The 14,305-nt window shown below is 45.2% G+C and overlaps 1 protein-coding gene across 1 annotated transcript in view; it reads left to right on the top strand.

Annotated features, from left to right (window-relative positions):
- Positions 1 to 2,525: 2,525 nt before the first annotated feature.
- TYR (tyrosinase) overlaps positions 2,526 to 14,305 on the top strand; it is a 52,161-nt gene continuing 40,381 nt past the window's right edge. Inside the window, exon 1 of the mRNA XM_056561406.1 lies at positions 2,526 to 3,378. Within this exon, the coding sequence (XP_056417381.1) occupies positions 2,548 to 3,378 (831 nt within the window). The 5' untranslated portion in view covers positions 2,526 to 2,547. The remainder of the gene's footprint in view (positions 3,379 to 14,305) is intronic.

Here is a 14,305-nt window from a genome sequence, read left to right on the forward strand (position 1 = left end):
GGTACAGTGCAGGTGAGCCCAGAGGAGGGACTCAACCTGACAGGACTGTGAGATGCATATCCCATACTGGGACATCACAATTCCAAGCAGAGATTCCGTAGTGTGAATAAGCCCTTAGAGCCTGTTCACACTACGGAATTTCAACTCTGAATCATTCTGAGAGGAATTCTGCTTGCACATTTGTAAAACTGTCGCTTATTTCACACAGAATTTTATTACGGAAACAAAGCCCCATTGAGCAATTAGGATTCCACCATGAAGTCCAGATTCGGGAAATTTTGTAGCGTGAACTGGTCAGCGGAAATCCCATTGAAATCAACGGTAGCTGCATACAATGTAAATACGGTGTGGAATCTCAGCTAGAAATTCCACTCTTCAATAGTGTGAACGGGCCCTGCCAGTCCTCGAACTGTAGTCTGTGCCAGTTATGGCAGGAGTAGCCAGCCGCTGGATCAAGGACCCTACAGAGAGGGGGGTTAGCCTATGGATATGTTCACACAGCAGAATGTCTGAGGGGAGCACTGCATGAATATTCCCCACAGACACTTTGCAGCAGCAGAGTCCCATTGATTTCAAGGGGATTCTGTGGCACTGTTTGCACGGCAGAATTCAAAGTGTTGCTGCCGCATAATTCATGATTTCGGCATCCGCAAAAAACACTAAATCTGTTCAATGTTTTTGCAGATTCCGCTCAGAAATGCATTGCCATCGATGAGACAGCACATTTCTGAGTGGTCCTAGCACTGGCATGCTCTGTCGGCATGTCTGTGGAATGTTTGCATGGAAATTTTCTGTGTGGACATTCTGCCATGTGAACATAGCCTAAGGCAGTGTTTCCCAACCAGGGTGCCTCCAGCTTGTAAAACTACAATTCCCAGCATGCCTGGACAGCCAAAGACTGTCTGTGCATACTGGGAGTTGAAGTTTTGCAACAGCTGGAAGCACCCTGGTTGGGAAACACTGACCTAAGGGTGTGTTCACACATCAGGAAAATGTGAGGATTAGAGATGAGCGAACTTGCAGTAAATTCGATTTGTCACAGACTTCTCGGCTCGGCAGTTGATGACTTTTCCTGCGTAAATTAGTTCAGCCTTCAGGTGCTCCGGTGGTCTGGAAAAGGTGGATACATTCCTAGGAAAGAGTCTCCTAGGACTGTATCCACCTTTTCCATCCCACTGGAGCACCGGAAAGCTGAACTAATTTATGCAGGAAAAGTCATCAACTGCCGAGCCGAGAAGTTCGTGACAAATCGAATTTACTGTATGTTCGCTCATCTCTAGTGAGGATCATTTGAAAGTTTCGGCAGGCGCTAGGACCTTGGAAATGCGCCGTCTCGTAGACGGCAATGCTTGTGCAAGAGAAATCCGCAGAAAGAATGGACATTTATGTTCTTTCTGCGGACGTAGGAATCGGAATTTCCACCGTGAAATTCCCCCATGTGAACAGTGCCGCAAGAATCTCATTGCAAACGACAGGACTCTGTGGCAGCCTTATGTCCGTGCAGAATATTTTTTTCCGTGTGAACAAACCCTAAAAGTGGCTTGAGCTAACAGTGCAAACACAGCTCTGCTACATCTGTATATGAAAGGTGTCGGTGCTGAGAAACATGATCATTGTAATAAATGAATAAATAAAAAATAAATAAACATGATTTTTTTTTATTTATTTATTTATTTATTTTTAATCCATTTTATGTCTTCTGTCTCCCACCCTGACTTTATGAATGGAGTCCAGCTCTGGGATGACACGCCGCCCTCCTCGCTCTGTTCGCTTCATTAGTTCCGCTTCTCATGGAGCGCTGATCTAATTTGCCGGGGAGGATTTGTTATTTGTTTTGTTTATTTGATCATTTAATAAGAAAAACAAACATCCAATTAAGAACTGGGAGAAAAAAAACAAACGAAAACAAAAAAACTAAAAGAAAACAAAAAAAAAAGTCATTTTGCAAAATGAAAAAAAATGTAATAATAAAAAAAAGGGGAAAAAAAGTCATTTTGCTAAATTAAAAACTTTAATAATAATAAAAAACAAAAAAACTAAACAAAAAGAAATCCAAAAAAAAGTCATTTTGCAAAATGTAAAACTTTAATAATAATAAAAAAAAAAAAATAGTCATTTTGCTAAATTAAAAACTTTAATAATAATAATAATAATAATAAAAAAAGAAATAAAAAGTAATTTTGCAAAATGAAAAACTTTAATAATAAAAAAAAAAAAAAAAAGAAAACAAAAAAAAGTCATTTTGCTAAATTAAAAACTTTAATAATAATAATAAAAAAGCAAAAGAATAAAACTGATACATTTTGGAATGTTTGAAAAGAGAAATATTTAGTAGTGACATTCCGGAGTGTATGAGGTCTCATGAGTTGGTGCTAATGAGGGGCGGGATTAGGAAGGTTCTTCTCTGGGAGTAAGAGTAAAAAAAAAACATGATATAAGCCTCACCATGTGATCTGGCCCATTAATAAGTGAGGAGAACAGAGCAGAACTTCCCAGCCGGGTGTGGTGTACAGGGCTGAGGAAGTGGTGATCTTCAGGGGCTCCAGGATGAGAAGTAGTGTTGTACTATTTGCAGCTGCCGCCCTCCTCTTAGCATTGCCCTCCACCAATGGACAATTTCCTAGGGCATGTAGCTCCGCCGAGGTCCTCCTGAGCAAAGAGTGCTGCCCGGTTTGGGCCGGAGACGGTTCTCCTTGCGGTGAGGCTTCTGGGAGAGGAACGTGCCAAGACGTAGTCCTATCTACCTCGCCTTTGGGTCCTAACTTTCCCTTTAGTGGGATCGACGATAGGGAAAACTGGCCTACAGTCTTCTACAACCGGACCTGCCAGTGCCAGGGCAACTTCATGGGTTTCAATTGCGGCGACTGCAAATTTGGTTTCACCGGCACCAACTGTACGGTGAGAAGAAGACTGATCAGGAAAGAAATTTTCCGCATGACCACAGCAGAGAAGGACAAGTTCATCGCCTACCTCAATCTGGCCAAACGCACCATCAGCTCGGACTATGTCATAGCCACCGGGACCTACGAGCAGATGAACAACGGATCCAACCCGCTTTTTGCCGACATCAACGTCTACGACCTGTTCGTGTGGCTGCACTATTATTCCTCCAGAGACGCCTTCATAGAAGGCGGCCAAGTGTGGGCGGACATTGACTTTGCCCACGAGGCGCCGGCCTTTGCGCCCTGGCACAGGTACTTCTTGCTGCGCTGGGAGTACGAAATTCAGAAGGTCACGGGGGATGAGAACTTCACCATTCCTTTCTGGGATTGGAGAGACTCCCAGCAGTGTGATATCTGTACTGACGAGTTTTTGGGGGGAACCCACCCAACCAGCAATGTCCTCCTGAACCCCGCTTCTTTCTTCTCGTCCTGGCAGGTAAGCCACATGCCAATTTGCTAGCAAAACCATGCAGCTATTGACATAGCAATGAATACAACCTAAGACATTGTTTCCCAACCAGGGTGCCTCCAGCTGTTGCAAAACTACAACTTCCAGCATGCCAGGACAGCCTTTGGCTGTCCGGGCATGCTGGGAGTTGTAGTTTAGCAACAGCTGGAGGCATCCTGGTTGGGAAACACTGAGCTAAGGTGTTTTAAACAAAGGCCCAAAAAAACATCCCATGCAAACTGCCTGTTGTCCAAAAAGACAAACTCAGCTTTCCTACATTGACAGACTTGGCTCTGCTACATCTGACCCAGGTGTGATACCAATCTTTGACAGGTTTTATTAAGCTACTTATTAATCTGTTTTCCAGTAGCAAAAGGCCTGAACCACAAGTGCAGTTTTCCAGCAAGAAGTACGTGTTTCCTAGAGCGAGGAGAAAAAAATTAATATATATATATATATATATATATATATATATATATATATATATATATATATTATATTTAGATTGTATTATATTTTATATTCTATTTATTTAGTTTATATTATAATATAAAATAAATTATATAATATAATTAAAATAATATTAAATAAAATATATGATTTATTTTATATTATATTATAATATTTATATAATTTTATATTATAATATAAAATAAATATAAAATAAATATAATAAATAAAATATAATAAATAAAATATATATATATATTTTATTATAATTATATTATAATGATATTATTATATTATAATTTATATTTATTTTATATTATATTTTATAATATAAAATATTATATAATATAATATCAAAAAATATCATTTTATTTATATTATATAATTTATTTTATATTATAATATACACACACACACACACCCCTGGTCTTTTTCAATCCACTCCTGAATTTGGCAAAAAAATTAATAAAAAAAAAAGCATCAGAGAAGGCGTATGTGATGCCACCCTAAGTGTGACATACTATACATACATCTACAGTATTTGGCTGTGAAATTGGAATTGCATGGGAACTAGAGGTTTTTTTTTTATTTATTTTTTTCTCTCCAAAAAATCAGTTCCTTTGAGCCCCTGGGAATTTTTTTTATGTATGTATTTATTTATATCTGCCATATGTATTTCTAAGGGACTATGACACACACACACACATCTTTCTGGAGTAGGCTTAAATCCTGTAGGGTCATCGCACCTATATTGTATGTATGTATATATACATATATATATATATATATATATATATATATATATATATATATATATATATATATATATATATATATATATATATATATATATATATATATATATATATATATATATTGGCTATATGTGTCTAGCTATAACAGCCTTAGGCTAGGTTTACCCTATAGAACTTCTGACCAGAATTCCTCTAAGGAATTCCACTTGGAAATTCTGTTGCAGAATCCCATTGTTTTCAATGGGATTCTGCTGCACTGTGCGCATAACAACATTTGTGACGGAACATTCTTTTGGCGGAATCCACTCGGAAATGCCTTTGCAATCTATGGAGACCATGCATTTCCAAGCGATGGTGGGGGATAAGTAACTGATGGGTGTCCCACAGCTGGGACCCCCCACGATCTCTAGAATGGGACCTCTACGTGCTCACTGAGGAGCACGTGTCATCTACCGCTACACTGCATGCGCTTCATTGATTTCTATGGAAGTGCCGATAATGCCTGAGTGCTGGAATCGGGTCTCTTTGGCGCTCCCATAGAAATCAATGGAGCGCTTGCCGTCTACTGCACATGCTCCTCAATGAGGGCCGGAACCCTACAATCAGCTACTTATGCCCAAACCTGTGAATAAGGGATAAGTTAATTTTGGCTGCAGTACTCCTTTAAATGGCACACTTGGGCAAGGTGTGAGGTGCAGAACTGCGTCCTATGCAATTCTACATCTGCTCCTCCCCTCAGCTGTCCAGAGATCGCCGAAAATACAGCGAGGGGAGGAAGGCAAAGCAGAACAGGACGGAGTGGCGATATTATTTTATGTTTCTCAGCCCGATACTAAGATAAAATATAGCGCGTGCCACAGATCAGACTACAAGCTGTGTAAGGGGTCCCAAAATTTCTGATGGCAGCCCTACTCCTTCTGCTGAATCCACTTCTGTGCATGCGTGACTCCAGGATTAGGGTACATTCACACATACCGCAATAGGTGCCGATTTGACACTGAAGATTTTCATTGAAAATAAATTGTTAAAATCTGCAGCAGATGCAGTAGGTGTGAATATACCCTGAGGCAAGGGTCACACGTAGTGCAGCCACAGCGTATTTGACACTGGATGCGCTACTTGCCGCCCCCTAGAGTGATCCTCCTGCTGTGCCCATGCATCTGCTTTGTCTGCTCATAGCAGCAGTCCGCCGCTACGAGCAGAAACACAGCACGCATGTGCAGCGTACGAACAGACATCATGGCTGCTCTCGGCCTAGCTCAGGGAGCAGGGGGAGCTGCGACGTCTGTGAGTATGCTGCGCCAGGGCCAGATTAAGGCTGCCTGGAAGACGGAGCACTTCATTATGATGGGGCCCCCCCCCCCGACTGTTCCCCCACATTAGGTTGGCTGTAGTTCCCCCACATTAGGTGCAGTATAGTCCCCCACACAGGGCCGTTTGAAGGAATTTGGGGGCCCCAAGCAAAATGGACATGGAGGGCCCCCCCCCCCCACCTTTGATGTTCACGCACGTCACGCTCTAGGGCCGGCGTCAGGACATAGTAACGCCGGCCCTTGAATTCTGGGAGTGCAACGTGAGCGAACGTCGATATGACGCACATTAGGTGCAGCAGTGTCCCCCCCACATTAGGCAGGCAGTGTCCCGTCCCCCCCCCCCCACATTAGGTGCAGCAGTGTTCCAGACCCCACCCCCAGGGCCATTTTTTTTTTTTTTTTTTGGTGGGGGTCTGACTGCTGAGACCCCCACCGATCACCTCGGTTGAAGTGGTTCTCCAGCTGTTGGATAGCTTAAACTCCCATCATGTCTGGAGAGCCTCTGGCAATGGGAGTTGCAGTTTTGTAACAGCTGGAGAGACACAGTTTTACCCATCATCACTGCAGAACTTACAAGTGACTACAGCTCTGATGGGTCAGTCAGGAGAACACACAATGATTAGAGATGAGCGAACTTTTCAAAAATTCGATTCGGCCATTTCGCCGAATTTTCCCGAAACGTTCGCTTCGATCCGAATTTGTTTGCGGCTAATTGATATTAAAAAAGGCTATTTCTAGTCTACATACAGCCTCTATAGGAGTATAGAACACTTTGCTGTGTCCTAAAACGCATATGGAGTGTGCTGGGGTAGTGAAATAATACTGTTATTCAGAATAGCATGCAGATTACCGGCATCGCTCTCAGAATCACTGCCGCACAGCAGCACAATGACGGAGCCTGGTGGTGGCATCAGTGTCAGGAGACCATATAGTGACTGAATGACATAGCATGGAGGTGTTGGCAGCATGAGGACACCATATGGTGGCTGAATGACACAGCCTGGAGGTGTTGGCAGCATGAGGACACCATATAGTGGCTGAATGGCTCAGCGTGGAGTTGGCTGATGCACTACTACACTACACACCAGGGCTTTACATCCCCCCCCCCCCCCCCCCAAAAAAAAAAAAAAAAAACCAAAAACAACACAATATATGAAATGTTTGACAAAGATTTCTCATAGGTAGCACCCGTTATCCAAAAATTAGAAATTTTCAGACCCAGGCCACACCTCTGCGGCATCAGGAACCCATATATTGCCTGATGGACACAGCCTGGAGTTGGCTGATGCACCAGTACACACCCGGGCTTCACAATCCCCTCCCAAAAAACAACACAATTTTAGAATTTTTTTAAAGAAATACCTTTGTGTAAGAACAAGCGCATATCCAAAAGTTCACAAGACTCTATAATGCAGGACGGTGGACCACACAAAGACAGTCTTCTCAAAAATAATAAACCACACAATGTTTGAAATTTTTTTACAAAAACTAATTCAATATGTGTGTAAGCGCATCTGTCTCCAAAAGATCAGATCGCCAAAGTACTTTTTTCGCCCAAAATGATGAAGCAGAGTTAATCCCTGTCCGTATTTATTTATTTTTTTCATTAAAAAAATCACACGCAACAAGCGTTCCGTTGTGTAACGATTAGCATTCTGGAAAATTCAATTTTATTACCGATAAAATTATCAGTAAATTTAAAAAAACACTACCCAAAAGTGTTTAATTACCCCATACATTACACCAGGAGCAGTCAGGAGTAGGCCTCAGCAGTACCCAAGAGGCTTTAATAACCCCCTACCTTTGCACGATCAATTGCGAGATCAAGCAATACAAGGTGTGTTATGCCCTCAGATTTCCAGGGCCGCAGGCGCGCTCCACTGAACGGATCAGCGTGTCTCTATCTTTCATCGACCGATGCTGGTAACCCACTAACTCCCGGAAAGGTAAGCTGCCGCGAAGCAGGTGGTCTCCCCCGGGTACATTTGGCTCCAGAATTTCCACTACTGCCACACCACGCTGACTGCCAACCGTGCTACCGCCTTGCTGACTCAAGGGCAACCTGCAACTATCTTCTCCCGATGATGAACCCCCCTTCTCCTGAGATCAAGCAATAATAGGTGTGTTATGCCCTCAGATGTCCGGGGCCGCAGGCGCGCTCCACTGAACGGATTACAGTGTGTCCATCTTTTTTGGTAGCACCCGCAATCCAAAAATTTTAAATTCCCAGACCCAGGCCCCACCTCTGCGGCATCAGGAACCCATATATTGCCTGAAAGACACAGCCTGGAGTTGGCTGATGCACGAGTACACACCCGGGCTTCACAATCCACCCCCAAAAAAACGCCAAATTTTATTGAAATTGTCTGACAAAATACCTGTTTTTTTTTTTAAAACAAGCGCATATACAGCAGTTCAGAAGACTCTATAATGCAGAATGGTGGACCACCAAAAGACATTCTTCTCAAAAATAATAAACCACACAATGTTTGAAATTTGGTTAAAAAAAATTATTACATGTGTGTAAGCGCATCTGTCTCCAAAAGATCAGATCACAAAAGGATTCTAATTGCCAAAAATGATTAAGCAGAGTTAATCCCTCTCCATATATATTTTTTTTCATTAAAAAAATCACACGCAACAAGCGTTCCGTTGTGTAACGGTTAGCATTCTGCAAATTTCAATTTTATTACTGATAAAATTATCAGTAAATTTAACAATAACACTACCCAACAGTGTTTAATTACCCCATACATTGCACCAGGAGCAGTCAGGAGTAGGCCTCAGCAGTACCCAAGAGGCTTTAATAACCCCTTACCTTGCCCGATTAATTGCGATATCGAGCAATAACAGGTGTGTTATGGCCTCAGATGTCCTGGGCCGCACTAGCGCTCCACTGAACGGATTAGTGTGTCTCTATCTTTCAAGGACAGGTGCGTGTTGCATGCTGAAACCAGTTCGTGATAGGGATCTGGGATTGCAATTATTTAACCTTAAAACAAGGAATTACCAGTAAGTGAGGGTCATAAGCTGGCGCTGATTAAGTCCCTGCCCTTTGTACACACCGCCCGTCGCTATAAGCGATTGGATTAGTTAGTGATGTCCTCAGTTCGGCCCAGGCGGGGTAGGAGAAGGCCCTGGCAGAGCGCTGAGAATTTAACGATTATTGTTGAAATTTGCATTAAGCATGTATTTAGCTACTGCTAAACTTCAAAAAATTATAGGCCCAAGGCCTGAGGCACCAGGGAGGCAAGTAGTTTGTGAAAGACACAGAATGAGTCTGGAGCAGTCATTCGCAGTACCCAAGAGGGTTTCATAACCCCTTACATTTAAAGATCAATGTTGACATTTGCATTAAGCATGTATTTAGCTACTGCTAAACTTCAAAAAATTATAGACCCAAGGCCAGAAGCATCAGTTTTCCCCATATTAGGAGCATAGTTGTCCCCCAGATTAGGCAGCATAGATGTCCCCCAGATTAGGAGCATAGATGTCCCCCACAGTAGCCAGCATAGTTGTCCCCCAGATTAGGCAGCATAGATGTCCCCTAGATTAGGCAACATAGTTGTCCCCCAATCAGCGCGGGCCGGTCAGAGCCAATCAAAGGGCCGTATGTGGCAAGCGGGCCGTACAATGCCCAGGTCTGCCCCAGAGGGTTTCATAACCAACCACAATAGAGAAAATTTTGTTGTAGGAGCATGGTCAATCTACTCAGACCCATCTGTCATTGGTGGCTGGAAATCCTGGCTGATCCATCCCTGATTCATCTTGACAAACGTCAGTCTCTCCACATTTTTAGTGGACAGACGAGTTCACCTTGGGGTGACTATGGCCCTGGCCGCACTAAACACCCGCTCTGATGGCACACTACTGGCCGGGCAGGACAGCTTTTCCAAGGCAAACTCCGCTAGTTACGGCCATAAATCGAGTTTGGCTGCCCAGAAGTCCAGCGGATCTTCAACGGTTGTTGGCAGGGTCATGTCTAGGTAAGCCACCACCTGCTGGTTCAGGTCCTGCTCCATGTCCACCTGCTGCTGAGTAGCTTCACTATGCGGCTGAAGGAAGCTACTCATCAGCGACTGTAGACTCAGGCTGCTACTGATAGAACAGGTACTGCTCCTGCCACCCCTCCCCAGCAGCCGGGGCAGTGGAAGGTGAGCGCAGAGGTCCCCCCCCCCCCGAGTCAGACCTGCGAGTGGATGGACCATGTGGCCGATGGGCATCGGCCAACCGACTACGTAGAAGCTCCCTGAAGTAGGTCAGTTTGTCCTCCCTCTCAGTGGGTGTGTAAAATAAAAAAAAAAAAATAAAAAAAAAAAAAAAAAAAAAGGGCCCCCATTCTGGGCCGGTAGCTAGGGTCTAATAAGGTGGAGATCCAGAAGTCATTGCGCTGACAAATTTTGACAATTCGGGGGTCACTACGCAAGCAACTCTGCATGCATCGTGCCATTTGTGACTCGCTGGGACTACCTGCCTCCATCTCCACTGCATACTGCCACGGTGTGTCTGGGTCCTCTGTCTCGCCTCCCTCGTAATAACCCTCCAGCTCCCCTGGCTGCTCCTGCTCCTCCTCCTCCTCTCCTGTCCAATGACCAGAAACACCGGCCATCTCATCCACCGTAAACTGTGCTCCACTCTGCCCCTCATCATCCTCCAGTTCATCCCCCACAGGACTCATGTAGCCTTCTGATGTAGGCGCAACATCTCCATTGCCGTGAACAGCCATGTTTTCAATCCTTTTTTGGAGTAAATGTAGGAGTGGAATTACGTCGTTCATGGCGTAATTCGAGCGACTAACAAAAAATGTGGCTTCCTCAAAGGGCCTCAGCAAACGGCAGGTGTCACATATGAGCTGCCACTCGTTCACATTGAAGTTACACAGGGGAGTACTCCTATCTGCTTGTATCATCAAAAAATCTGTGATGGCTTTTCTTTGTTCGCATAGTCTGTCCAACATATGCAGGGGGGAATTCCAACATGTGGCAACGTCACAAATGAGACTATGTTGTGGGAAACCGTTCTGACGCTGCAGCTCAAGCAAAGTGGCTGAAGTGCATGCACTGGTTCCTTGCCATTGTCAGGACGTCTTGCAAATGGGGTGAAGACTTGATGAACTTCTTGACAACCAGATTCAACACGTGTGCCATGCAGGGCGCATGTTTCACACTTCCTTGTCGCAGCGCGGCCACAATGTTCTTCCCATTGTCGGTCACCATGGTTCCCATTTCCAGATTTCGTGGAGTAAGCCATACTCAGATTTCTTCCCTAATGAACTTCAGCAGTTCCTCCCCTGTGTGACTCCGTTCGCCAAGGCAAACCATATGAAGGATGGCTTGACACCGCTGTGCCCTACACACGTGGTACGATGAAGGGCCACCGAGATTTGGATGTGCAGTGGAGGCCGAGGACACGGGGGAGGAGGAGGAGGCGAAAACTGTAAAAGGACCAACTGCCTGGGAGCGAGAGCATGAAGGAAGAAGCGGTGTGACCTGTCCAAGTTGCTGTTTTGGCTGTGCAGGAACAACATTTACCCAGTGGGCCGTAAAAGACATGTATTGTCCGTGCCCGTAGATACAGCTCCACACGTCGGCACTGCCGTGCACTTTTGAACACATAGACAGGCTCAAGGACTGGCCCACCTTCTCTTGTACCAACTTATGCAGGGCTGGTACTGCCTTCTTCGCAAAGAAATGACGGCTTGGGACTCTCCACCTCGGCTCGGCACAAGCCATCAATTCCCTGAAAGCTGCAGAGTCCACCAGTTGGAAAGGGAGGGACTGCAACACCAGCAACTTGGACAGGAGCACATTCAACTTCTGCGCGATTGGATGAGTGGACGCATACTGTTGTCTCTTGGACATGGCTTCGCCGATGGATTGTTGGCGGAATGGCTGACTACGAGCGGAAGAAGCAAGAGCGCAAGAATGAGGGTTTGACACAATGCTCCCTTCGGCTGAGGTGGTGGAGCCTTGGCCGGATGACGGAGGGAGTGGATGGCCACTGGGTGATGCGGCAGGCTGGACCACTACATCGGAGCCACGGTTATCCCAGGCCGCTTTATGGTGGCGAATCATGTGTTGACGCAGGGCCGTGGTGCCGAGATTGGGACCCTGGCCACGCTTCACTTTCTGCCCACAGATTTTGCATGTGACTACGCTAAGGTCCTCCGGATTCTTTATGAAGAACAACCACACCGCATAGTAGCTGATTTTCCCACCCGCAGTCCGCACTATTTCACTGCTATTGGCGCCGTCTCCAGGAACCCCTGTTCCACTACCTCCCTGAATGGTAGCTTGCCGCGAAGCAGGTGGTCTCCCCCTGGCACGTTTGGCTCCTGAATTTCAACTACTGCCACCACCACGCTGATTGCCAACTGTGCTACCGCCTTGCTGCCTCATAGACAAAGAGCAAATCTCTTCTGATGATGATGTCGCCGCCCCGGCTTCTGCACCCGGCTCCCAATTGCGATTCGGCTTCATAATCATCAAAAGATGTGTGCACGTCACTGATGTCCTCCTCGTGTTCCACAACAGGGTCTGCCTCAGGACCCTGAGCAATTGAAACACTGTCTCCCACATCACTCTCCGCATCAATACTTGCCCGCCTTGCGGAGCAAGCGACGCATATTTCCTCACATTCTTGGCTGCCCATTAGATGCTGACTGTCCTCTATTACATCGTCCTCACTAAATAGTGGAGCTGAACCCAAAGCATGAGATACTACTTTGGGAGAGGGAACAGCATAGGACAAAGGCAATGGGATTACGGGGACTGCTCTCGGGCCATGCCAACTGAGGGTTGTGTCTGAGGAACCCACCAACTCTTGACTGGGCTTGTCAGATGTCGCTTGTGGTGATGGGGATGAGTGTGCAAACCAATTGACGAGGAGAGATGGGTCGACGACACGACCGCTGGGTTTTACCAGGAGCTCAAGCCTATTGCTGCGACTCCTTCTGCCACTCGCCCCAAGTCTGCTGCCAACTCTGCCTGACGTATGTAGGCCTCTGCCCCTTCTCTGTGCACGTCCTGGCACTTCCCTGCCTGACATACGTAGTGCGTTTATGAGGGTATAGAACAGCAGCAGGCGATTACTTACGGCTGTCCTTTCAAAGTATATAGGCGCTAGACAGAATAAGTTACTAAATAGTACACTCCTTTGTTGTATGTATGCCCTTTGCAATGATGAGCGCACTGTTAAGCGTATTTATACGCAGAAAAAACTATTTTTTTTTTCTTTAATACACCGGCAGGTGTAGAACATGTGGTATAACACTTAATTTAGCACAGGGACAGAAAAAAAGGTAGTATATGGTACGCTATTTGCTTGTATGCAGGCCCTTTGCAATGATAAGGTCACTGAAAAAGCGTATTTGTACGCAGGAAAAACAGTTTTTTTTTTTCTTTAATACACCTGCAGGTGTATAACACTGAACTTAGCACAGAGACAGAGTAACAGGTGAAAAATGGTAAAAAGGCACTAAAGTCCACACTAATATGACTTATTTCTTAACAGCAGCAGGACCCAACAGTGCAGCACCACCAAAAAAAATCCAGGGATTAAACCCTAAATTGAACTCTGTCACACAATTCTGAGCAGCAGAAGATTTGTGGAGCAAATAAAAATTAAACTCAATTGGGCTGAAAAATGAGGAGATAAGATGCTTCAGAAAGTTCCGGCAGCTTGTTGATCTGTATGAGGCAGATGACAGTTATCTGCCCCTCTCTGCTGCAATGCTCAATAACGTGAATAGGAGGTTTAGCAATCAATGATCCTTCTCAGTGTAACAGCACAGCACTCTGCACTCCTGCCTTTCCCTAATGCTGATGTGACTAGCAGTTGCAGTGTAACGCTGTGGTATGAGCTATTCACACACACTCAATCCCGTCCTCTCCATCTGAGTGCATAGATGAAATGAAGAGAGGCAAGATGGCCGCCGATTATATAGGGAATGTCACATCACAGGGGGCAGTGAACACTGATGGGCTGCATCTCACATGTGGTTCAGGGTCAGCCCACCTACCTTCATTCCCGGCGCTGTTTCCCGCCCTCCCATAATCCCCTGCCTCATGTACTCACATGTGGATCCGCCATCTTAGGTCTCCAATAGGCTGGAACACTGTAAAATGGAGTTTAATGAAGCGATTCGTGCGATAGAATTGCGGCGATATTCGTATTTGTTGCGACTCGAATTTTTCATGAAATTCGTAACGAATTCTGGTTCGTCAACTTCGATTCGGTCATCTCTAACAATGATATCAGTGACCTGAGTGACGTCTTCTGACTTGAGTGATATCTTCTGTTATCTTTTCTTCTTCATCTGGTCCAGAGACCAGGTCTTCCTCCAGCTCCGTCTTCTCTGCAGAGTCTGACATCCAGACATCATTGGCTCCTCACTGT

Source organism: Hyla sarda, chromosome 2, assembly GCF_029499605.1.
Source record: "Hyla sarda isolate aHylSar1 chromosome 2, aHylSar1.hap1, whole genome shotgun sequence".
Taxonomy (NCBI): domain Eukaryota; kingdom Metazoa; phylum Chordata; class Amphibia; order Anura; family Hylidae; genus Hyla; species Hyla sarda.